The sequence below is a fragment of the Astyanax mexicanus genome, chromosome 1 (assembly GCF_023375975.1).
Source record: "Astyanax mexicanus isolate ESR-SI-001 chromosome 1, AstMex3_surface, whole genome shotgun sequence".
NCBI classification, from domain to species: domain Eukaryota; kingdom Metazoa; phylum Chordata; class Actinopteri; order Characiformes; family Acestrorhamphidae; genus Astyanax; species Astyanax mexicanus.
The window spans coordinates 65,190,887-65,215,721 of record NC_064408.1 but is presented as its reverse complement, the minus strand read 5'-3'; the positions used below and the strand labels follow the sequence as shown (position 1 = coordinate 65,215,721).

At 35.7% G+C, this 24,835-nt stretch overlaps 1 protein-coding gene, 2 long non-coding RNA genes and 1 other non-coding gene across 4 annotated transcripts; 3 read left to right on the top strand and 1 right to left on the bottom strand.

The window, feature by feature from the left end:
- Nucleotides 1-293: 293 nt before the first annotated feature.
- Nucleotides 294-1,315, top strand: LOC125802483 (uncharacterized). The gene is made up of 3 exons (XR_007439616.1): nt 294-886; nt 1,080-1,149; nt 1,229-1,315. It is a non-coding gene; the product is annotated as an uncharacterized LOC125802483 (long non-coding RNA).
- Nucleotides 1,316-1,419: 104 nt separating this feature from the next.
- Nucleotides 1,420-2,204, top strand: LOC111191941 (uncharacterized). Its single transcript, XR_002649739.2, has 2 exons — nt 1,420-1,711; nt 1,998-2,204. It is a non-coding gene; the product is annotated as an uncharacterized LOC111191941 (long non-coding RNA).
- A 3,692-nt stretch (nt 2,205-5,896) lies between these two features.
- On the bottom strand, nt 5,897-6,012 carry LOC125785823 (U5 spliceosomal RNA). Its single transcript, XR_007428170.1, has one exon. It is a non-coding gene; the product is annotated as a U5 spliceosomal RNA (small nuclear RNA).
- Nucleotides 6,013-11,654: 5,642 nt separating this feature from the next.
- On the top strand, nt 11,655-22,416 carry ociad2 (OCIA domain containing 2). Its single transcript, XM_007257028.4, has 7 exons — nt 11,655-11,895; nt 17,590-17,674; nt 19,125-19,178; nt 19,864-19,911; nt 20,387-20,525; nt 21,986-22,071; nt 22,188-22,416. The coding sequence occupies exons 1-6, from the start codon at nt 11,830-11,832 to the stop codon at nt 22,068-22,070; spliced, it is 477 nt and encodes a 158-aa protein (XP_007257090.1). The 5' UTR covers nt 11,655-11,829; the 3' UTR covers nt 22,071; nt 22,188-22,416.
- The last annotated feature ends 2,419 nt before the right edge of the window (nt 22,417-24,835 follow it).

The following is a 24,835-nucleotide window of genomic DNA, read 5'->3' as shown; positions in this document are numbered from 1 at the left end:
CTACAAATTTGTGATTTATCATCTCATATATTTTTTCTTTCAGCTCAAACATCAAAAACAATTGCTCATTGTGTTCTAATTAGAAAGAGACTATAGATTTGCAATCCAATAAGTTAACTATAAATAACTTGATTTATAGATATGTAATAGAAGAAACAAGAATTTGGTGCAGAAATTGTTATATTTTGAGGTTTTCTAAAATCAAAACAGGGTAAAAAAAAAACATATATATATATATATATATATATATATATGTTTTTTTATAATGTGAGATTCAAAGTTTGAACGCTAGGTGTCAGAAACAGGCCAAAGAATCTAAAAACGGAGAGGGAGCGCATTTCTAGCGCAGAAAAACGGGCCAATGAGTCTAAAAGCGGTGAGGGTGCGCATTTCTAGTGCAGAAAAACGGGGCAAAAGAGTCTAAAAGCGGCGAGGGTGCGCATTTCTAGCGCAGAAAAACGGGGCAAAAGAGTCTAAAAGCGGAGAGAGTGTGCATTTCTAGCAAAAAGTCTAAAAGTTGCCGTAATTAAGGAGTTTAATATTAAGAGACATCATGAAATTAAACATCAATTTGAAAAATCTTAGTTTACACAACACTGTCAAAGATAAAGATAGTAAGTCAAGTAAAATGGTGTGTAAATGAAATAATCAGGAAAAAGTATTATTTAAAGTGGTATATTTCATTATTTGTTTTATTACAGAGTGTGGCCCGTGACTTCAAATATATTTCTCCTTCTGGCCCCCAACAAAAAAAGTTTGGACACCCCTGCCCTACACTGAGCTCTACACTGCCCCCAGTGGACCTCGACTCACTGATACAGTCAGACTCAGTCAGTTGTTCTGAACCTGCAGGCCTAGTGGAACAAGCCGTAAGGAGGAGAGCCAGGTAAGTGTCGCACTTCTTGAGGGTTTAAGCTGAGACTGGCATGGATAATCCTCACTGAACTTGATCTGGGCTTGAGGGAACTATAAATGGTGATACTGCACATCCATTAATACCACATTTTAGTCACACTTAGTTTAAACATCCTAAGTTTTGATGTATCGTTCATTATTATTTTTGTGTGTGTGTTTGCCAGGCTTTCACGTCTACAAATTATATGAATGACGTTCAGGCTGACATTTCTGGAGAATTTGATCATGAAGAAGGTGTGTGGGAGTGATGATATACAAGCTTACTGCTTTTGCAATGTCTGGTGCTCATGTGGTGCTGTATTGTATGTGACAGGGCCCATCTAAGTAGGAGGAAGGGAAGATCGGAGTGTTGGATGCAGAACTGGCAGTCCCTTATGGATTCCTGGGCTATGGATATTCTCACCTGGTTGGTATTCAGATAAAGATCATCACTGATATATATAGATGTGTTGTGATAAAGATGATGATGTTGAGTGTATTGTGTTTTATCTCCCTTCAGATAAAACATGCAGGAACAACTATGAAGAATCTGATTGACAAATCCACTGCCCTCCAACTAAAGAGCTAATAAATCCAAACCACTGAGACATACCCACATTCAGCTCCACAATAATTAGAATAATTCATCTCTTCATGTTTGATCTTTAAGTTCAAATGTATCACTGTTTTTGTCTCTCTGTTTCTGCTTGAGTGGGTGAGACAGCTAGGAGCAGTGAGTGCAGGACATCTGCTGGGCTGTTAGACTGCATAGAGAAGAGATCAGCTTGGCTGAACTTGGTGTAGGCCTGGGTGAACGGTATGTAAATGCTGTATATTCATTAATACCATATAAAAGCATGTACAGTTGTAATTCTGACTGGCTGTGACTGAAATGGCTCTCTGTTTATGTTTAAGGGGAATACTGAGTGTCTGTATTGTAAAGTGTAATTTGAAAATGATTTTAAGCACAATAGGGACTATTACAATATATCATTATTCATCATTAATTTGTTTTTATGACCATATTATAAATTTTTGAAAGTTTAGCACTCCTTCATTTGAAGAGAAGGGCAGCTCTTTATGGCTGTTCTTGTGTATTTCAGTAGGTTGTTGCGGCAACTGGGGAACCATTGGAGGACTGCAAGACAAAATATAAAAAAAGAAAACAGGAAAGATGGAAAAACAGGAAAGAGTGAAAAAAGAACAGCATTCAAGATGAAGTTGTAACCAACCCAGCCTGGTTGCCATCACTACCATCATGACCTGTCTCCACTAAATAGAGATTTTATTTAAATAAAACCAAAGCAACATTTTCTGTGTTTCTGTAAGGAATTTGATCTAGATCTCACATGGGCATATTATCTGGATCCAGTTAATATCAAGTTTACCCCAGTGTGAGGCACTTACAGTGTCATGAAAAAGTACCGTATTTGTACTTACAGTACATTTGTGTCTATTTTTGTCAGACTTACATTTTTCAGATTGTCAAACAAAGTTTAATATTATACAAATTCTAAATATAAATAGTTTCTAATTGAGGATTTCATTTATTTAAGAGAAAATCCAAACCAATCTAACCCTTTATAAAAAAGTGTCTGTTCCCCCATAAGTTTTACCCACAATTTCAATCACAACCTGACAGGTTGAGTTACAACACACAGGGTCGTAACACCTCCACCCTTAAAAGGATTCCTCAAAGTAAACCAAAATTTCTCTCTCCAACCCAATACACCCTAAACGTATAATCTATAATAGAGGAACAGAGTTTAGAAGAAAAATAAACATATGCCTCCAACACCAGTGTTTTTTTTTTTTTTTTTCGTTTCCACCATAGACTGTGTATAGCTGGACAGAGCATCGTCTCTCAAAAGTGAAGCCACCACAGGTCGGGCGCCCCCTGCTGTTCGGTTGCAGAAAGCTGTGTAACCCCACCCATCCCCATAGGTTTCAATGGCAAAACAGACAACTTTCAATCACGTTTTTTTCAATATACTGTAATTCTACCTCCATTATTTAAATGCAACAGCTAGTGTAACCTCTGCTTATATAGTCATATTTGTATATCCCCACAGAATTAGTTTTTTTTAAACATTATTCAGCTCTATTCAAAAAGGTGTGGTTATTGTAAAAGGGCTGGATTACAGCTAGCCGAGGTGGGACCAATGACTGTATGGGTGGGAACATAGTCTGTGTGAGCTCTGTGGAGGCAGCCCTCAGGGGCGGGTTTATTTAAATGAGTAGGCTGTCTCTCCACAGTCTTTCTCCCTCCTCTGATCTCTACTTGCGCAGACTCGGGTTTCAGGATCGCCAACATGGCGGAAGATTTTGGCTTCATTTTCATTGAGTGAATGGGATCGGTGACACGGCGTCAATCTTGTATACAGTCTCTGGTTTAGACTCTTGTTTAGAAAGAGTAACAGCCACCACATTGTCAACACCACTGATTGTGTCCGATCTCAAGTTGGTAAATCTGAAGGGCCAAACTCCACCGTAACAAAGCCAAGGGATTTTGATCCGTATACATTACAGTAGAACCAGCTAAAGAACTCTGATACACTTTGAAATGGTCAAATGCTAAAATGAATGCAAAGGCCTCCTTTTCCACCGCTCTGAGGGGGGGGGGGGGTGGGGGGGGGGGGTTAACTTTTTACAATAGTAAAAAACGAGCTGAGCAATCCCATCTGAACCACATCGCAGCAAAACTGCACCTACGCCCACATCACTAGCATCAATAGCATGGGTAAAAGCTTTCACAAAAACGGGGGCAGGTAAAACTGGCGAACATGTGAGCAGAGCCTTAACATTTTCAAAGGCCTGTTGACACTTTTCTGACCACTGGAACATCACATTTGAACTAAGAATATTGGTAAGTGGGGCAACCACTGTTGCAAAACTGACAACACCCCCTGTAGTAGCCAGTCATCCCAAGGATCCATCATAGTTTCTTACGGCTGTTGGGTGTAGAGAAATTACAAATTGCCTCAATCCTTGCAGTAACAGGTTGAACTCGAAATTCACATTTGGTCAGGCTGACAGTCAACTGGGTTTTGTTTAGACAGCCAAAACATTTCTTAATTTGAAGATATTTTTCCTTCCAAGAAGAGCAATAAAGAACCACATTATCTAAATATGCCTTACAGCTTTGCATACCAGGTAGTATGTGATTTACAAGCCACTGAAAAGTGGCGGGAGCAGAAGTTCAAAAAGCATGACTTTATATAGTAGAACATTGTCAGAAGTGACAAACAAACACAGCTTTTGCTCGAGTAGCTTGTGACTTAGCTACTGAGGTGGCTATGACTGTACTAGCAAGTAAATATTTTTGTTCAATAAATCCCTCTGGAACTCTATTTCAGACCACTGTGGTATGCAGCCCCCTATGGAAGCCCATTTCCGCCACCTGAAGAAAAAAAAACATCCTCAACTAAGTCATAATTATGAGATAGAAAAGTCATAATTATGGGATAGTAAGTCATAATTATGAGATAGTAAGTCATAATTATGAGATAAAAAAGTCATAATTATGAGATAGTAAGTCATATTTATGAGATAAAAAGTCATCTCATAATTATGACTTTCTATCTCATAATTATGACTTAGTGTCTCATAATTATGACTTACTATCTCATAATTATGACTTACTATCTCATAATTATGACTTACTATCCCATAATTATGACTTTTCTATCTCATAGTTGAGGACGTTTTTTTTTTCTTCAGGTGGCGGAAATGGGCTTCCATATGCAGCAGATTGAACTGCACAAAAAAAAAATTCTGTAACTTCATAGAATATCTTACCTTTAAAACGTTTGACGCTATTTACTACGGACCCCCCAAAAGGATGCATACACATTCATCTATGCTGTCCAGAAAACCGTAGCTCCTGTTAAAAAGAACGAATAGCACGAATTCATCAGTGCGGTCCTTCATCTGAGCAGATTTGTAACACGCTTGAGCTAAAAAGACACTAGTGAATGGTTTAATGGTGCCATCTAAAGGCCCGCGCGGGTAATGCTGCTGGCAAAAAAAGGATTTTTCTAAATCTAAATAATTACCTCGTGATAATTATTCCTAAAGGAAAACTCAAGTGGACTCCTCTCCCAAAAAAAAAAAACTCTTGAGCATGTAATATTTTGTTTTATTAGTATTTGTACACACGTGTATGTAGCAGTGTGTACTGTTTGTACACAGGTCAGTGTGTACTCTTACTAAAATATATATATGAAAGTCAATGTTAAAATCGTGTCCATTCATCATTTCAGATTTAAACTATGTAAAAAACAAATATTAAGATACAAGGTTTTTGTGTGACAATATTGACAATCTACATTCTTAAAACTAGAATCTTTCCTTTATTCACTTGCACCTAAATGTTAGATTGGTTTTAATACAATGGCCATTTTTAAAATGTAAGTACTTATTTACCCATATGATTTATCTTTATTCTAAAGCTCACAGAATAACAAGAGGCTTGACGTTGTTTTAACATTAATGTATACATCTCTATCTGTATTATAACCAGTAAATGAGATGTTCCCAGTCAATAGGGTAAACTGCACTGAAGATTGAGTTTCTAAAAAATTGATCTAACTTAAAGTGACAGTCTGTAGGTTTTTGGTGGAAGTGTATACGTGTACCTTAGATGCTAAGAAGTACTTTAAAAATATCTGATGTAACTTACTTTATAAATACATATGCACCAAATTCTGTCCTCACATTCGTTGATAGATATGCGCACTTGTTTTGTTTCCTTTTTTAAATTAACGGGCGAAATCAGCCTTCCTGTGCTGCAAATGCTGCTTATATCCTGGTACAAATAGTCACTCCCAGTGTTTCCCCCTCATGTCTCTTCAGGAGTTCAGTAGCTACTTTACCTACTGTAAATCGAAACCCACTGCTTGTGCGCTACGAACACGCATGCGCAGTACAGATGTTCAGAGCGCCTCATTCATGTACGAACTCTCACGATAATTCATTGAATCTAATTTTTAACCAGATGAGGAGCCCCGCCGTTAAGCAGGGCATCAAAAAATTAGTTGATACTCATAATGTTCCTCCCCACGGAAATCTTTAGTAAAAGGCGAAAGATTTATACGATCTGAAGAGAAACAAGAGTGTACTAAGGAGCAAAGCGCGCTGCTCACGACCACACCGAGAGGAGTACCATTCACCACTATGGGAGACTCTCCATGCTCACCCCATAAACACGACACATCACACAGCACCCCTTAACCAGTTCATATCCGCTCTTACTACCATCTGACCAGAGTCAGAAACAGATATTAAACTCATCTAAAGCTAAAGTATTACACCGCAGTGCATCATGGGACGCATAATCAGCCAACGATTTCTACGTCATGGTTGGACCACGTGGTCTCAGCAGTCTCTGACACACACACACACACACACACACACACACACACACTGGATTTCCTCGCTGTGTCTACAAAACAGCACCTGCACAGGATGATCTGAGTTTATCATTGGAACAGAGCTTACAGTGATAAAAGATTGCTCCTGTGTTCTGATGCAGTATGACTCAACACATTTCCCGAGATTATCTAGACAAAAATACAGATTGAACAAACCGATTTACTGATGTCTCAATGTAGATTAACCATACAAGCTGCAGTATCCAGTAATCCAATCTATCCAATAATATTAAATGGTCATAAAAACAGCAATGCTGTGTTAACTTCTCTTTTAAAAATCCCTTTACCAGAAGGTTATAAGTTTAATTGCAGCATTAAATAGTTGCCCTCTCTCCCCCCATTCAGTAAGCCAGTAAAAGTTAGATACAGTATTTACATATTAAATATATCATTCAAATCCTACAGCATTGGCTAGAGCGTGATATCAACTTAATAAGATAAGATGCTGCCCAACTTAATCCCTTAAACCAGGGGTGTCAAACTCATTTTGGCCGAGGGCCACATTGGCATATTGGCTGTCCTCCGAGGGCCAGATGTAACTTATAAATATAAGAAAATGTAACCAAATGTAATATATGTAAATGAATGTAATTACTCCTTAATGTTAAATAACTCTCAATATATTATTTATTCAATCAAATATTACAGTTGCATGGAAAAAAATGTTTGCTTGTTGCTCTATTAACATAAATCCTGTTATGAAATCCAAAAACTCCATCAATCAAGAACCAAACTATACAAGTGAATAGAAATGACATAAAATACAAGTTATATTAACTTTGATCAAAACGTTTGATACTGAAAAGAGGCTTAATTAATATAAAATCAAAAATTGTGAGCTGTGACAGATTTAGCATTTCCTCATCCAACCACTAGTGGGAGCTGCAGCAGCACAAGCCCACAGTCTTTACTGAGTCAGAGCTACAGCCCAGCCACGGGCTACAGGACTCAGCTGAGCCAGTCTGGAGCGTTTTTAAAATTTTAAGTTCTTCTGTGTATGAAATAAAATAACCCCACTAACCGGATAATACAGCTCTCTACAGTTCATATTTCAGCCCAAGCAGCTAACAGCAGCAGTTTAGAGCAGCCATCCCGGAGGCACTGCTCGGATTACATTATAAACAGGTCAGTTAGCGCGCTGCTAACCTCAGGATGTTTATAACTACGGAGTTTAGAACACACCACGGCTGCAAGGTTAGACTGTTGAAGGCTACTGGAGACTATTAAAGGCTATTGGAGGTTATTGAAAGGGTTATTGGGGGCAGAAATCAGTAAAGGCTGGTTAGATAAGTGATTCACCTCCTCGTCCTTTGCTGAGGTGAAACTGCGACTAGCGATGTCACAGTGATGTTTATTAACCTCATTAAAACAGATTTTATCAGCTATTGTCTTATAAATATTTACACATAATTTATATCTCTTCTAAAAAGCGTTTATTTTGGTCAGTAACACAAAATGCATACCGGTCTTTCGCCTTGAAGCACAGCCGTCCGTCTGCATCAACTTTTCTTTTTCTGGATATTATGGGATAAACATGTCTCAATTCCACCCGCGAAGTTACACCTTCCCTCCGGCAGGGTTTCCACATCAATGACTACACTGCCGTGTAGTGGCAGTAAGCCGTAACTTTGCGGGTCATACAATCGACAAGCATTGTGGGAAATTTATTTTTTGGTCAAAGAACGCTTCTGACCTATTTATTATAGACACTAAGATTTTACAAGCTCTCGCGGGCCACATAAAAAGACGTGGCGGGCCACATTTGGCCCGCGGGCCTTGTGTTTGACACATGTGCCTTAAACAGTAAACTTACATAGCATTTAGTCAGCTGTGACTGTAATGCGGACATAAACTACACTTACAGTATTAAGGAAAGGCACATATAAATCTTTCCCCATGTAAAATAAATATAATAATTTTATTTATATAATAGTTTTTAGACATTAAATGAATCTCAAAGTGCTAAGGTAGTACATAAGATAATGAAAAAACATTAATAATAAAATGAAACTGCATGAAAAAAAAAAATTAAATATTATTTATGTCCGATGAAAAACATGTATCTCCAATACAGCAACTTCACAGAAAAGAGATATAACCTTAACTTGGAAAAAAAGGTTATTTTAGTTCATTTTGGAGCAGTGCAATTGCAAATACGATAAAAACGCAGAATATAACAGAGGTATGATAGTGGTTTTAAACATAATAATAAATATCAAATTAAATAACTTAAAATGTAAATATATAAAAAAAAACTATACAAACACTAATCTAAACTGTTTCAGTTGCACCATTACCACCTTTTTATAACTGGTAATTTTAGATGTCTGATAAATATCTATCAAAAGCGTGTTCTAGAGTTTATTGCATTATGGCAAATATTTGTAAACTATAGCAAGCCAACATTTGATGACCTAACATAACACTTTGACACTTGTTCTGTAAGATTCTGAAATGTAAGAAGCTGTTCATTATTGAGAGCTTCAAAAATAATGAATTTATCTTAACATCAATTGTAAAAGAAACAAACAGCCAGTGTAATAGTGCTAAAATGGGTGTAATAGGCTCTCTGGTACTCACCACAACATTCTGATCAAGCAAAAATGTTTGTTACAGTAGAATGGGTGTGAGAAGACCATACAAATCAATCTTATATACAAATAAATTATATACACTTGTATATATAATAATATATACATATAAACACAACTAAATATTTGGTTGGACCGCCTTTAGCTTTGATCGAAGCACACATTCATTGTAGCATTTTTTCAATAAGCTTCTGCAATGTCACAATATTTATTTCAATCCAGTGTTGCATTCATTTTTCACCAAGATCATCACCAAGCATTGATGAGGTTAAGATCTGGATCTGATGAACAATCCATGTGTGAAAATAATGATCTCATGCTCGCTGAATCACTCAGTGAATAGTTTTTCGCTACACAGTGTTTTGCATTTAGGCCAAAAAGGTCCACTTTGGTCTCATCTGGCCAAAGTACTATCTTCCACATATTTGCTGTGTCCCCTACAGAGCTTGTGGCAAACTGCAAAAGACCCATCTTATTCTCAATAGGGTTAAGGTCTGGACTCTGTGGTGAACAATCCATTTGTGAAAATGATGATTTCATGCTCCCTGAATCACTCTTTCACAATTCCAGCCCCATGAATCCTGACATTGTCATCTTGGAATATTCCCGTGCCATCAGGGAAGAAAAAATCCATTGTTGGAATAACCTGGTCTATATTCAGTATATTCAGGTAATCAGCTGACCTCATTCTTTCAGCACATACTGTTGCTAAACCCAGACCTGAACAACTGCAGCAACGCCAGATCATTGGCCAGTCAGTGTAGATTGTGTAAATGGTATATACTAGAAATTAAAATGTATATTTCAATATGTGCAAAGGTTTGTGTATTTTTATATTTTTCTATATGTAAATTACTTACTTAGTAACTTGTGTAGCTTTTCCAGCAAAGATGGAGAATCATTTAGATGGCACCTTATTAAAAAAATATAAAAATCAATCAAATGTTCAATTGGCTTTGTGTTATCTAGTTTTAGGCTTTAGGATAAACATGTGATTTTCATTTTTCATCTATTTAGTCTTTAAGGGAGTTTGTGTAAATTTAATAAAGTGCAGTAACAAAGAGAAAACCTGTGTGACCACTGATTACATTTGTGATCTTAGCTTCATTTTAAAGCTACAGACTCTCCCACATCTCTCCACACCTCTCCACACCTGCAGATTAGAGACAGTTTACATAGGGAGTGGTTGTTTACGAATTGGTGTAAAAGTTGAGCACAAATGGGAGCAGGCGTTTCCGGAGTAAGCTACTACCTGTGATCAGGTAGACAAAACAAAGGAGAAATTTTGAGTTACTCTTTAACCAGTTGAAGATGTTATAGGAAGGGGGAGCCTGATAATAGGGCACTGGATAACCCTTTTAGCCATGAGTTTAGTGTTTTAGCATAGCATCATACTCACAGAACTGGAATAGTCAGAGGCAGAACATGGAGTGGGGCTTTTGTAGTATGATTTTTTAGACTTTAGATCCTAGTTTACTTTAAGGAGAGAGTCTAGACAAGGCAACTGTTTGTACCAATTAGAATGGTTGCTATGTGGGGTGTTTTTTTTATAATCATGAAAAAACAGATTAGATATCTTATCTTTTAGATATCTCTATCCTGTCTTTTAAGATGTCTGCACAGCTTTGCTGTATAGTGTTTAATGTAGTAGGGCTATTTCACCGAATGGGTGCAATTTGCTTGTTTGTAACTCTTCCAGATTAAACTTATTGTTTTTTTGTTTGTTTTTTTCACAAGGTTCCAAGCAAAAGATGGTTACAAAACCCATTTATGTTTAAAAGCAAGTCCACTCATTTCTTTAATTTTCTCTCTCAAAAAAAGTCTTTATGTTAAAGAAATAGTTGACTGCATGTTCAAATAATGGATATTTATGACAAAAAAAACCCACTCCTGTTACTGACACTCACTCCCCTTACTGGAACTCACTCTTGTCACTGGAACTCACTTCTGTCACTAGTCCTTATTTCTGTTTTTTATGTTTTGAGTAACAGGAATTAATGTAACAGGACTAAGTTTTTAGCATAGAATTAGCAAAAATATGAAAATAGCTAAATGGCGGCTGTGCTAAGAGCATGAGGATAACACTGAGCACATTCTAGTGATTTTCCAACAATTTGTATTTTAAAAATAAACAAATAACATACAAGAATTAATGTAGGTAACAGAAATGAGTGTTGAGATTGACCTCCTCAGTCATAGCTACAATAAGATTAAATATACAGAAAAACAAATGAGGGAACTTGATTTTGGTCTTCTCACGATCTTCAGAAGAACCAACTGATGTAACTTCCTGTTGTAGATGTGACTTGTAGAGTGTTTACAGATGTTTCAAATGGATTAATATTGTACAGTGACAGGAATGAGTGAAACCCAGGGACACAAAAAAAATTGTATTTTAACTTAAATATTATGGATTTATTATGAAAAAAAGTAACAAAAATGCAAAAGAAATTACATCTCTGAATGATTTTAATAATTATATTTCATGGTGAAAGTTACAGTTAGAGAGTAGGGACATGTAATTAATGTTATTTTTCAGTGTTCTAAGTAGTTTAGGTCAATGTACAAGACAATATGCTTAATAATAAAATGGCACAGATTTGGTGGAATGGCTCAGTAGCTGTAATATTAATGGCCTATGTTAGCAGCACGTGGGGTTGATATTGCACTCAGTAAAGGGGGTATTGTGTCAGCAGCTCAGTATTTCAGGAGGTTGCATGGCTGAGCTGGTGGGCAAGCTCTGTTTAATGTTTACAGAAGGGGGGAGGAGTCAGACGTGTTTTTGAGGCAGAGGTTAAACGAGGCCTGAAACACAGGTTAGAACACAAGATAAAGACCAGAGGAAGTGGCTGAGAGAGAGAACTGACTTACTGAACGTCCCTGTAACAGAGAGAGAGCGAGCAGGAGAAAACATGAGCACCCAGGTACCGGAGAAAACAGAGGCAGAAGCAGCGCAGGCAAAATCGTCAGGCTGGCCGGTGAGTGGAGCATTTGAGGGGTCGGTCTGTGTTTGAGGCAGGTAACCTAGCTGTGTGAATGAGTGCTGTGTGTTTTAGACGAGGCTGAAGTTGGTTTGATATTCGCAGCTCCAGATTCGTTTGGCTCGATATTCGCAGCCTCGTATTCCCCGGCTGAAGTTGGTTTGATATTCGCAGCTGCCGCTTCACTGAACCACCGTGAACTAAAGGGAGCGTTCACAAACACCCGCTGTTTATATTAAACACCTCACAGATCAACACTGAAGGAGATAGAATGAAGAAAAGCAGTACATCTGTTTATTAAAAATGTAAATATACAATATATTATTAAATATAATTTTGTATATTGTAAAATATTTATTTTAATTACTGAATTTATAATTATATATTACAATAAATAATTAAATATATATTTAATAAAATTATATTTTAAAAGCCATTGCGCTCAAAAAATATGAGGCAGATGTTCAAGTGTGATTTTGAAGAACTTTTTCATGTTGGGCCAGAACAAATACACATGATCTGAAGAGTACTAGTCTTCTACTTTAAGAAAAACCTGGAATTAGCCTGGCCCAAGCTGATTTTATACTTTAAAATAAACTGGCAAACTTTGAAAGACTTTTTCATCTTGGGCCAGAACACATACACATCAGATGAAGAGAACTACTCTCCCACTTTGAGGAAAACCTGGAATTAGCCTGGCCCGAGCTGATTTTATACTTTAAAATGAACTGGCAACATAGCATACCAATCCATAATGCACAATTTTTTTTATGTAAAGCTGATGTTCTAGTGTGATTTTGAAGGACTTTTTAATCTTGGGCCAGACCAAATACACATGATCTAAAGAGTACTAGTCTTCTACTTTAAGGAAAACCTGGAAATAGCCTGGCCCAAGCTGATTTTATACTTTAAAATGAACTGGCAACATGGCCTACCGATCCATAATGAACAAAAAAATTGAATATAAAGCTGATGTTCTAGTGTGATTTTGAAGGACTTTTTAATCTTGGGCCAGAACAAGTACACATGATCTAAAGAGTACTAGTCTTCTACTTTAAGAAAAACCTGGAATTAGCCTGGCCCAAGCTGATTTTATACTTTAAAATGAACCGGCAACATGGAATACCGATCCATAAAGCACAATTTTTTATGTAAAGCTGATGTTCCAGTGTGATTTTGAAGGACTTTTTCATCTTGGGCCAGAACAAATACACATGATCTGAAGAGTACTAGTCTTCTTCTTTAAGGAAAACCTGGAATTAGCCTGGCCCGAGCTGATTTTATACTTCAAAATGAACTGGCAACATGGCATACCGATCCATAATGCACAAAAAAATTGAATATAAAGCTGATGTTCTAGTGTGATTTTGAAGGACTTTTTCATCTTGGGCCAGAACAAATACTCATGATCTGAAGAGAACTAGTCTTCTACTTTAAGGAAAACCTGGAATTAGCCTGGCCCAAGCTGATTTTATACTTTAAAATGAACTGGCAACATGGAATACTGATCCATAAAGCACAATTTTTTTATGTAAAGCTGATGTTCCAGTGTGATTTTGAAGGGCTTTTTCATCTTGGGCCAGACCAAATACACATGATCTAAAGAGTACTAGTCTTCTACTTTAGGGAAAGCCTGGAATTAGCCTGGCCCAAGCTGATTTTATACTTTAAAATTAACTGGCAACATGGCCTACCGATCCATAATGCACAAAAAAACTGAATATAAAGCTGATGTTCTAGTGTGATTTTGAAGGACTTTTTAATCTTGGACCAGACCAAATACACATGATCTAAAGAGTACTAGTCTTCTACTTTAAGAAAAACCTGGAATTAGCCTGGCCCGAGCTGATTTTATACTTTAAAATGAACTGGCAACATGGAATACCGATCCATAAAGCACAATTTTTTATGTAAAGCTGATGTTCCAGTGTGATTTTGAAGGACTTTTTCATCTTGGGCCAGAACAAATACACATGATCTGAAGAGTACTAGTCTTCTTCTTTAAGGAAAACCTGGAATTAGCCTGGCCCGAGCTGATTTTATACTTTAAAATGAACTGGCAACATGGCCTACCGATCCATAATGCACAAAAAAACTGAATATAAAGCTGATGTTCTAGTGTGATTTTGAAGGACTTTTTAATCTTGGGCCAGACCAAATACACATGATCTAAAGAGTACTAGTCTTCTACTTTAAGAAAAACCTGGAATTAGCCTGGCCCAAGCTGATTTTATACTTTAAAATAAACTGGCAAACTTTGAAAGACTTTTTCATCTTGGGCCAGAACACATACACATCAGATGAAGAGAACTACTCTCCCACTTTGAGGAAAACCTGGAATTAGCCTGGCCCGAGCTGATTTTATACTTTAAAATGAACTGGCAACATAGCATACCAATCCATAATGCACAATTTTTTTATGTAAAGCTGATGTTCTAGTGTGATTTTGAAGGACTTTTTAATCTTGGGCCAGACCAAATACACATGATCTGAAGAGTACTAGTCTTCTACTTTAAGGAAAACCTGGAAATAGCCTGGCCCAAGCTGATTTTATACTTTAAAATGAACTGGCAACATGGAATACCGATCCATAATGCACAATTTTTTTATGTAAAGCTGATGTTCCAGTGTGATTTTGAAGGACTTTTTCATATTGGGCCAGACCAAATACACATGATCTAAAGAGTACTAGTCTTCTACTTTAGGGAAAGCCTGGAATTAGCCTGGCCCGAGCTGATTTTATACTTCAAAATGAACTGGCAACATGGCCTACCGATCCATAATGCACAAAAAAATTGAATATAAAGCTGATGTTCTAGTGTGATTTTGAAGGACTTTTTAATCTTGGGCCAGACCAAATACACATGATCTGAAGAGTACTAGTCTTCTACTTTAAGAAAAACCTGGAATTAGCCTGGCCCAAGCTGATTTTATACTTTAAAATGAATTGGCAACATGGTATAACGAGCCATTTTGCACAAAAAAAACACTGTTCCAGTACAATTTTGAAGATTTTTTAAATCTTGGGCCAGAACAAATACACATGATCTGAAGAGTAGTAGTCTTCTACTTTAAGGAAAACCTGGAATTAGCCTGGCCCAAGCTGATTTTATACTTTAAAATGAACTGGCAACATGGAATACCGATCCATAAAGCACTATTTTTTTATGTAAAGCTGATGTTCCATAATGGCTCGTTATACCATGTTGCCAGTTAATTTTAAAGTATAAAATCAGCTTGGGCCAGGCTATTTCCAGGTTTTCCTTAAAGTAGAAGACTAGTTCTCTTCAGATCATGTGTATTTGTTCTGGCCCAAGATTAAAAAGTCCTTCAAAATCACACTAGAAGATCAGCTTTATATTCAATTTTTTTGTGCATTATGGATCAGTATGCTATGTTGCCAGTTCATTTTAAAGTATAAAATCAGCTTGGGCCAGGCTAATTCCAGGTTTTTCTTAAAGAAGAAGACTAGTACTCTTCAGATCATGTGTCTTTGGTCTGGCCCAAGATGAAATAGTCTTTCAAAATCACACTAGAACATCAGCTTTACATAAAAAAACTGTGCATTATGGATCGGTATGCTATGTTGCCAGTTTATTTTAAAGTATAAAATCAGCTTGGGCCAGGCTAATTCCAGGTTTTTCTTAAAGAAGAAGACTAGTACTCTTCAGATCATGTGTATTTGTTCTGGCCCAACATGAAAAAGTTCTTCAAAATCACACTTGAACATCTGCCTCATATTTTTTGAGCGCAATGGCTTTTAAAATATAATTGTATTAAATATATATTTTTATTATTTATTATAATATATAATTATAAATTCAGTAGTTAAAATAAATATTTTACAATATACAATTAGCTCCGGACAGGATAATGCCAGGTTTTCTTGAAAGTAGGAGGCTAAATCTCTATTTCAGATATTTTTTACTCAGGAAATGAATGAATTACTCTAGAACAGCAAATTCATGTTGTAAGTAAAACTGGAGAAAATAATTGATGAAAGGTCGTGTATATAAAATTATATTTAATAATATATTGTATATTTACATTGTTCATTAACAGCTGTACTGCTTTTCTACATTCTATGATCTGTGAGGTGTTTAATATAAACAGCGGGTGTTTGTGAACGCTCCCTTTAGTTCACGGTGGTTCAGTGAAGCGGCAGCTGCGAATATCAAACCAACTTCAGCCGGGGAATACGAGGCTGTGAATATCGAGCCAAACGAATCTGGAGCTGCGAATATCAAACCAACTTCAGCCTCGTGTGTTTTAGCTGGTCTAATAACTGTAATGATGTTTGTTTAGAGTAGTGCTTGGCAATAGACTAGCTACTGAGTGGCTTAAACAAATCTTATTTTGTGTTTTAATGGGTAAAAGTTCAGTAAAGAATACAGTTGCTCACAGTGGATGTGCAGGTTATCCCTATATATATAGCTATATAATATAGCTATAAATTACTTATAACTAAAGTTTATAAAGGTTTTGGTACCACTTTAAAATAAGAGTACATTTATAAATGGCTTATAAATGGTTTACAATTATTATTTATTAATGGTTACTAATTAGGTTGTAAATGCCTTAAAAAACATTAATTATCAGTTATAACACATACGTAGAAAGGGCAACAATGACCTGTTTTTTGCCAAATAGTGAACCCACAGCCATCTATATTGTTGCCCTTTTTATGTATGTGCTATAACTGATTATTAATGATTTTTAAGGCATTTACAACCTCATAGTTGCACCTCATAGTGCAGAAAAATACCCCTTTCCCCTGCTAAAAACAAAATCCAGCTTAGGAGCAGCTGGTCATTCACAAAAAATGTACCCTATGATTTAGGGTTAATGGGCTACCACCATAAGGAATGTTTATTTCTGAATGACCAGCAGTTGTTGAGCTGGATTTTTAGCAGGGTAAATAAGTGGTAAAGAAATAAATGAACAAAGAACACATTACCAATATGATTCTTACTACTACTACTACTACTACTACTATTACTATTGTTAGTATTGTACGAAACTACTAACTAATACTACCACTGCTACTACTACTACTACTACTACTAATAATAATAATCATAACAAATCTACTTTAAACTGAACATTTTGTAATTAGACAGCACATTTTTAGAAACCAAACAATGATGCGCTTCTTTAAAATGTAATTAGTCAGGACATTGTGACATCATAACTACAATTTGCACAACTAGTTATTTAAATCCTAAAAACAAACCACTGTTATACTCTAATAATGTTATTATATAATTATTTAAGCTTTTGCGCATTATCTGTCAAATATATTGTAAAGATTTAAAAACGGAAGACAGACATTTTATATTAGTACAGTGAAAAGTTTTTTTTCCTTTTTTAACAATCTGAAGTGTATACATTAGTAAAAGAAAAGTCTGTCTTTCCAGGGAAATTGGGGGAACATGTTCTTGTCTTTGTCTGGTAGTTGTACTTGTCTTGTAGTCGTTATACTCATAGTGATAGTCATGATCATATAATAGAACACAAGAGAAACACTGTCTCTCTACACTTCATTATATTGATCACTGTTATACTACCTAATACTGAAAAGTCTAAAAGCTTTTGTGATGAAATATGAGGCTTCATATAGAAATAGTTCCAGAGGGGAAATGTTCAGGACTTGAACGAGCTGTTACTAATCTGTTGTCCCATTGACTTCAGTGTCCCATTTCAGACAAAAATGTCAATAGAGAGGAGGTTAAGCAGATCTGGAAGGAATGCCAAGAAGAGAGCTTTTGGTACAGAGGTATAAAACAAAACACCCACAGACATATCACATTTACTCTGACCTTTACACAACTTCTAATCTGTTTTCTGATAATAAAACAGCGATTAAAATTGGGACCAGTTTATCTTTCATCTGACCGCTTGGCTGTTAATTAATAATTAATATTTTTAAAGCTATATCAATATTTATTTTTGTGAGCGGTTATTTTTTTATTTTTATTTTTTTATTTTTTACATATTTTTGCGTTAAAATATATCTACATAGACCACGGTGATTCAGTTTGGGCTTTGAGTACAGTTTTTTTCTGAATAGTGGCTTTTAGCAAAGAGGAAGATTGGCCTAATCAGTCACTAATGTTTACATCTGGCTTTTGGGTGAAATTGTTTCCACATTAGCCCTTTCCATGTGTGCATGTGCGTGTGAGTGCATACTTGAACCCCACCCCCAAGTAGGCAGCTGTTGAGACATGAAAGCTGGATGTGCGTTATTTTACACTGTCTCTTTAGTAAAACTATAGTGCCTGGCTACAGTGTAGGCTACTGAATCACCAGGTTGTCCTATCAATGGATTTTTTCTTACGTTATTGCATGGACATATTCCAAGAAGACATTGCCAGGATTCATGGGGCTCAGATTGTGCAGAGAGTGCAGGAAACATTATTTTCACACATGGATTGACCACCAGAACTATTATGGACACTGAGACAAAACTGTGTTTTTATAACTTTAAACTAAACTATCTATTATTTATTATATATTATGTACTAAATTACTTAAAATAAGACTGCCATCTTAAAGTACAATATAGTAGGCTATAGTGGTCTTAGCGCTGCCAACATCAGAGTTCGCCGGTTCGAATTCTGTTCATGTAGCTTGCCATCGGCTACTGAAGCCCTAAGAGAGCACAACTGGCCGTGCTCTCTCTAGATGGGTAGATGGTGCTCTCTCCCCTCATCAGCCCAAAGGTTGATGTCGCTCAGCACAAAGCGTCTGTGAGCTGATGTACCAAAACTAAGTTGCTGCCTTTTCCTATGAGTGCGCTGTGATGCTACTCGGTAATGCTGCATCAGCAGCAGTTCAAAAAGAGGTGGTGGCTGACTTCACATGTATCAGAGGGGGCATAGGCTAGTCTTCACCCTTGTGGTGTTGGGGCATTGGTAGTAATAGAGGGAGTCCTGAGGAGGGGGTTGGGTAATTGGATGTGTAAATTGGGAGAAAATGGGATAAAATTTGAAAAAAATAAAAAAAATAAATTGGAACATACTGTTTATGTATGTAGATTTATATATATATATTTTTTCATTTCATTACTAAATGTGGTCACATGAAAAAAAGGCTGACCTCAGTACATGTGACTTGAATATAGAGTGAGAATTAAGGTTCGACTGTTATGACTGTGAGAACGAATGACATTTTGAATTAAATTGACTGAATCTTTATATTAATATATATTTTTTTTCCATTCACAGCTCTTCCTCTCTCTCTTGGAAGCATGGCTGTGACCGGGGGACTAATCTACAATGGTAAATATTACACTACAGTTTCAGAGCCGTGGTACATCTGACGCACATGTAAATTAATCTAGTAGTTGAAGATTAGTAAGATTAGTAACTGTAACTATTTTTAAAAATAAAGCTACTGTATCATTGAAATGTTACATACTTTTTTACTAGCAAAAATATTTTGCCCAGATTCCCTGGTTTACACTTGTTTACTGTTGAACTGTGCCCAACCCCTCTCTCTTGTCTGACTCATGGTGAGCATGTTTAGAGTAGCATCACTGCAGATGTTGGCTTTAGCATCTGTTTATTCTCTAAATGAACAGAAAAGCTTTTAGAGCCTTTGATGATGAATATATTTAATAGAACATTGCATTATGTTGGTGTGCAGACTGTAGCTCATCTGTTGATATAATTTGCATTTTCAATTTATTCTTTTTTTTTAGTTGGTTGTCAGATTCTGACCATATAATTGCTTTAGAAACTCTATATAGTTGAATCAGGATTGTCCTTTAATAAAATTATGTCTTATAATATTGCCAATATTAGCTAACATCTGCCTATATTGTCTATGCAGATATAACCATCCAGTGAAAGAACAGAAATAACAGCATCTTACGAAAAACATGTAAAGGAAATAGAATGACACTGGACTTTTACTGTCTTATGAAATTGACTCTTTTCAGCAATGTATATTTATTTACAACAGGTGTTTGGAAACAATCAAAGCGTCTGGGACCATTCCCCAAGCTAGCAGGTAAGATGCTTAAAACATGAAGGAGTAATGGTTGTGATGCTTATCCATATTAGTTAGTTAAATGTTTAGTTTTCAAAATATGTTTTTGCCATAGTAAAAAAAAATATTTGTATGTCCAGAACAGTAACTTGACAGTAAAAGAAAAAAACCTTCCGAATAAATAATGTAAAAAGGTTTGTTTTTCTTCCAAGTTAATTGGCCTTTTTTCCAAATAATCACGTTTGGACTGTATAGAATAAATAGGAAATATTATGTTTTTGAAATCTAATTTATTATTTAATTATCAGCAAGTAGCTGTCAGAGATTGTGACATAATAATAATAATAATAATAATAATAATAATAATAATAATAATAATAATAATAAGAAGAAGAAGTTCAATTTATATAGCACTTTTCAAAAACCCAAGGTCGCTTTACATTGTGAGGGAATAAAATACATTGAAATATAACCTGTCCCTGTTTTCCCACTTTAGTGGCAGGTATTCTTGGTTACGCTGTGGGGAAAGCTTCCTACATGGGAACATGTAGAGAAAAGTTCCAGAAGCTGGGACCGGAGTTCAGTAAAGGCTTTGGCACAGGCTGGGGTCCTGGCTTCGGAGGCCCAGGCCACAGGTGAGCAGTAAATATATATTTTTTAAATATATATTTTTGACAGTATACACTGGATAGTAGACTGTTGTTAACTACCTAAACACACACAGATATATTTAGCTGCTAAGTGTACCATGTAATCTATACCAGCCAGTATATTATACAGTACAGGCCAAAAGTTTGGACACACCTTCTCTTTTTCACTGCGTTTCTTTATTTTCATGACTGTTTACATTGTAGATTCTTACTGAATGAATCAAAACTATGAATGAACACATGTGGAGTTATGTATTAAACAAAAAGGTGAAATAACTGAAAACATGTTTTATATTCTAGTTTCTTCAAAATAGCCCCCCTTTGCTCTGATTACTGCTTTGCGCACACTTGGCATTCTCTCAATGAGCTTCAAGAGGTAGTCACCTGAAATGTTTTTTTCAACAGTCTTGAATGAAGGAGTTCCCAGAGGTGTTCAGCACTTGTTGGCTCCTTTGCCTTGTAGCCTTGTTGGCTACTCTGCGGTCTAGCTCACCCCAAACCATCTGGATTGGGTTCAGGTCCGGTGACTGTGGAGGCCAGGTCATTTTTTAATAAGTACATAAAACTCCACATGTGTTCATTCATAGTTTTGATGACTTCAGTGAGAATCTACAATATAAATAGTCATGAAAATAAAGAAAATGCATTGAATGAAAAGGTGTGTCCAAACTTTTGGCCTGTACTGTACATTGAGTTGCCAGTTTAGGAGATGATCTATACACAGTGTGTACCCTTTATTACCCATTATTTTTGTCCAGATATTATTTAGATGGTAGATAGTACCAACAGGATATGAGCGTTTTTTTCACCCTAAGTGGGACTTTTTTATTTTTGAAAATAGCAAATCAACAAATATGTCCATGTATTCATTGTTCTGTGGTCAGACATACATGGGAAAAACAAACATGAGTTACACCAGGCAGGGTGTACCAACAATGTAAGTGTGTGTATCAAAGTGGACTCTAAAGCCAATTTCATACATGCACGGTTACCCAGATGTTGTCCAGTCAATACACATTATTGGGTCAAAATTAAGGGAAAATCTCAAGCAGTACACTGTATGTGTAAAAGGGCAGCTCTGATCATGTTTCTGATTTTCTAGTTTATTTCTGAAAAGAGTTCAAGTGCATTCTAAGTACCGCTAGTATGCTGATGGTTACTAATTGGCATTTTTTATTTCTTTATATTTACAAGTACATTTTGGACAAAAGCTTATACCATACCAAGTAACATTTCACACACGACATGTCTAAACATACACTTTGCACCATGTTGTCAAGTTGTCAGGTAATCTAATAAAAAAAAGACTTGCTTGTGTGGTTTCTAACATAATTCTCCTAAATTTACAGTGAACAAAAACATGAATAAAAATGGTATAGTGATAATGAAGACTGAATATTTGTTTCTCATATTGATTTCTCTTTCCAATATTTCATCTTCTCCAGACACTGCAATCATGTATGTCAAGAGTGTCAAAAAGCAAAAAAAAAAGAAGATGGAGCAGCACCAGAAACACCTACTCAAAGCTGAGGTAGTTTTTACACACCTTTCATCCCTCACTCTCTCTCACACACACACTAACACTTACAAACATTAAAAAGCTGCTATTATATTCAAGCCATTAATTCTCGTACACTTTCTTCACAGGACACTAAACTTCTATGCAGAAATGTGTGTCTTCTTTGACCAAAGCTACACCACAAGGGGGAGCCAAAGCAGAAAAGGAACAGACTTCTGGTTTATAATTGTTATTCAAAAGCTAACATTTTGTAAGAAAAATCTATAAAAGATCTTAAAAAACATTTCCTATATGTTATCATATTTTTATGTTTTTTTGTCCTGAAAAATGTAATGAATAAAGTTTTCACAATACATACTCGTTAGTAATGAACACATTTGTACAACATTTTACTCCAGGCCCATTCATTGAGTCAGTTCACACTATGTTTCATTTAACATAAAGGTAGGTAATCATACATATCAAATGGTCTTCTAAGTGTGGATCCCAAACCTTATTGTGGATAACATTATTTATTATCATTAATTAAATAATAAGCTTATTATAACACCAACCTACCATTATCATTAACTTACAATCAAACAAGCTGCCCCCTTAAAACCAGTAAACTTGGATCCAACATAAAGTATCCATGTCTTTGATAATAAAAAACACACACAATTTTATTAAAGCCAGGCTCACTTAAAGTCTTCTTCTTTTACCTAAAGTAGGGTCTTCACTTTTTAAATTAGCATGTGTTCTATAAACCATGCATTTTGTGTGCCCTTCCCCACCTGCTGTTTCAGTCCCATTGTGTATTTCAGTGTTTGAACAATGGTGGGAAAACTGTGGCAGCTGTGTATTTTGTATACATTTGTGGAAGGAGATAAAATTCAGATTCCAGACCTATGTATTACACACTATTCCCAATGTAGTGTACTATGCAAGTAACAAAATTACAGATTTTAAACTTTCCATTTTGGAGAGTTTTTTTTAAAGCTTTGTTGACAGGAGAAAAAGAAACTGTAAGCCTTGTCCGAACATATCCAGATTTTGTTTTAGCCAGTGAGCTTTTAGTAGTTAGTTTTATAATTCATTCACAGTTGTAACACTGACACTGCAGATATTACAAAGTTTTCTTTTTACACATTAACATAGTTTCACACTGCTGATATCTACACCATGTTCGAACATTTCAATGGAGAGAATTTTCAGAATCCATATAATAATGAGTTGTTACTAGATTAAGCTGATCATAGATATGCATTATGGTCTTGTTTAGACATTATGGGACAGTATAGGGTATTTTTTTATTTGGTTCACCAATGATGCGCAACTTTTTCTGTTCTCAAAATCCCATTCATGGTCACGGTCCGGCACAAGCAGAATATCCTTCCCAGTATTTAAACTTGCAGCTCATCATCATCATGCAAATTGTAAGCAGAAACAACATGGTGCAACTAATAGATTTATAATGTCCATCAACATACAGAAAGAAAAGTAAGAAACTGCACAATAACTAAAATATATAGCATGTTTATAAATTAATTTAAGTAATTTTTAGACTGCAGTAGAAATGTAATATACCTGTAATAATTATTTTTTAACACTATATATTAATTTGTCTTTGGCCTGATTTCTTACTGGTTCGGATTTATATTTACAACCCTGATATCTAAAACAATTCCACACACATCTAAATTGTTTTTGACCAATAGGGGCATCTAGTGGACACCGGAGGCCTCAACTTAAATTGGGTAGATCAATTGTTGTTTGACATGTTTTAATTGTTTTAATTAAATTTAAGCCAATTTAGGCCAATTGGCTTACATATCAGCAAAATAAAATACTTAGCTAAACAAAGCAACACAGCAACTGCACCAGAGTAAACACAGAATAACAGAAAGTAGACCTATATGTAGAGCATTACATATACAGCAGCAAATGAACAACTTAGTAAAAATAACTACTTTTAGAGATGTCCAATACTTGTTCTGTCAAGATTTTGCCTTGCAGATTTTGGCTCCAGTTTAATCTAACACACTTGATCCATGTGTAAACCTAAAAAAGGTGATCTGAACTGTCCAAAGTGGTACAGGTTAATGCTACCTTTTAAATTAAATAAATTAACTAGATATGATATTTTAGATGTACTGGAAAGGTTACATCAAAGCACACTAACCCTCTGCTTTAGGATTGGTACAATAAGCAGTGCAGAGTTCAGAGGTTCACAAAGTCAGCTCTAGTAACCGTACATGCTGCACATTTTTGCACGCTTCCTCATAAAACAGATGCCATTCAAATATGTAGTTAATTAAGAAGCTCCTCCTAGGCTGGGGCTTTCCTATGGTGCTCAAAATATTTACAGCAGGCTTAAAGAACAACAGACTTTCTATGGACTACCACCCAAACCAAATTGACCAAATTGTAGTAGAATTGTAGTAGGGTTGTAACAATACCAATTTTTTTATATCAATAGCAGTGCATACAAAAATCATTCTACAATATAATATAGCATATGGCAAAAATAAAAATTAAGCTTAGAAAAATGATTGACTTTTTACAGCTTATATAGCAATTTTTTATTCAAAATGTCCAATAATGATGAAATCTTGATTATTTTGGTGTTAGAGCATGTAAATGAAAAAACTGTACATTAAGGGTCTCTAAAATAGAAAAATAAATGGACGCACAATGAAATTGATGCAAGTTAAAGAATGGGAGTGAATTTTTTTGTGCCATCTTTCGGTACTTTGGTATTTTCTGTATCAAATTCGGTATTTTGTACAAAGACTCA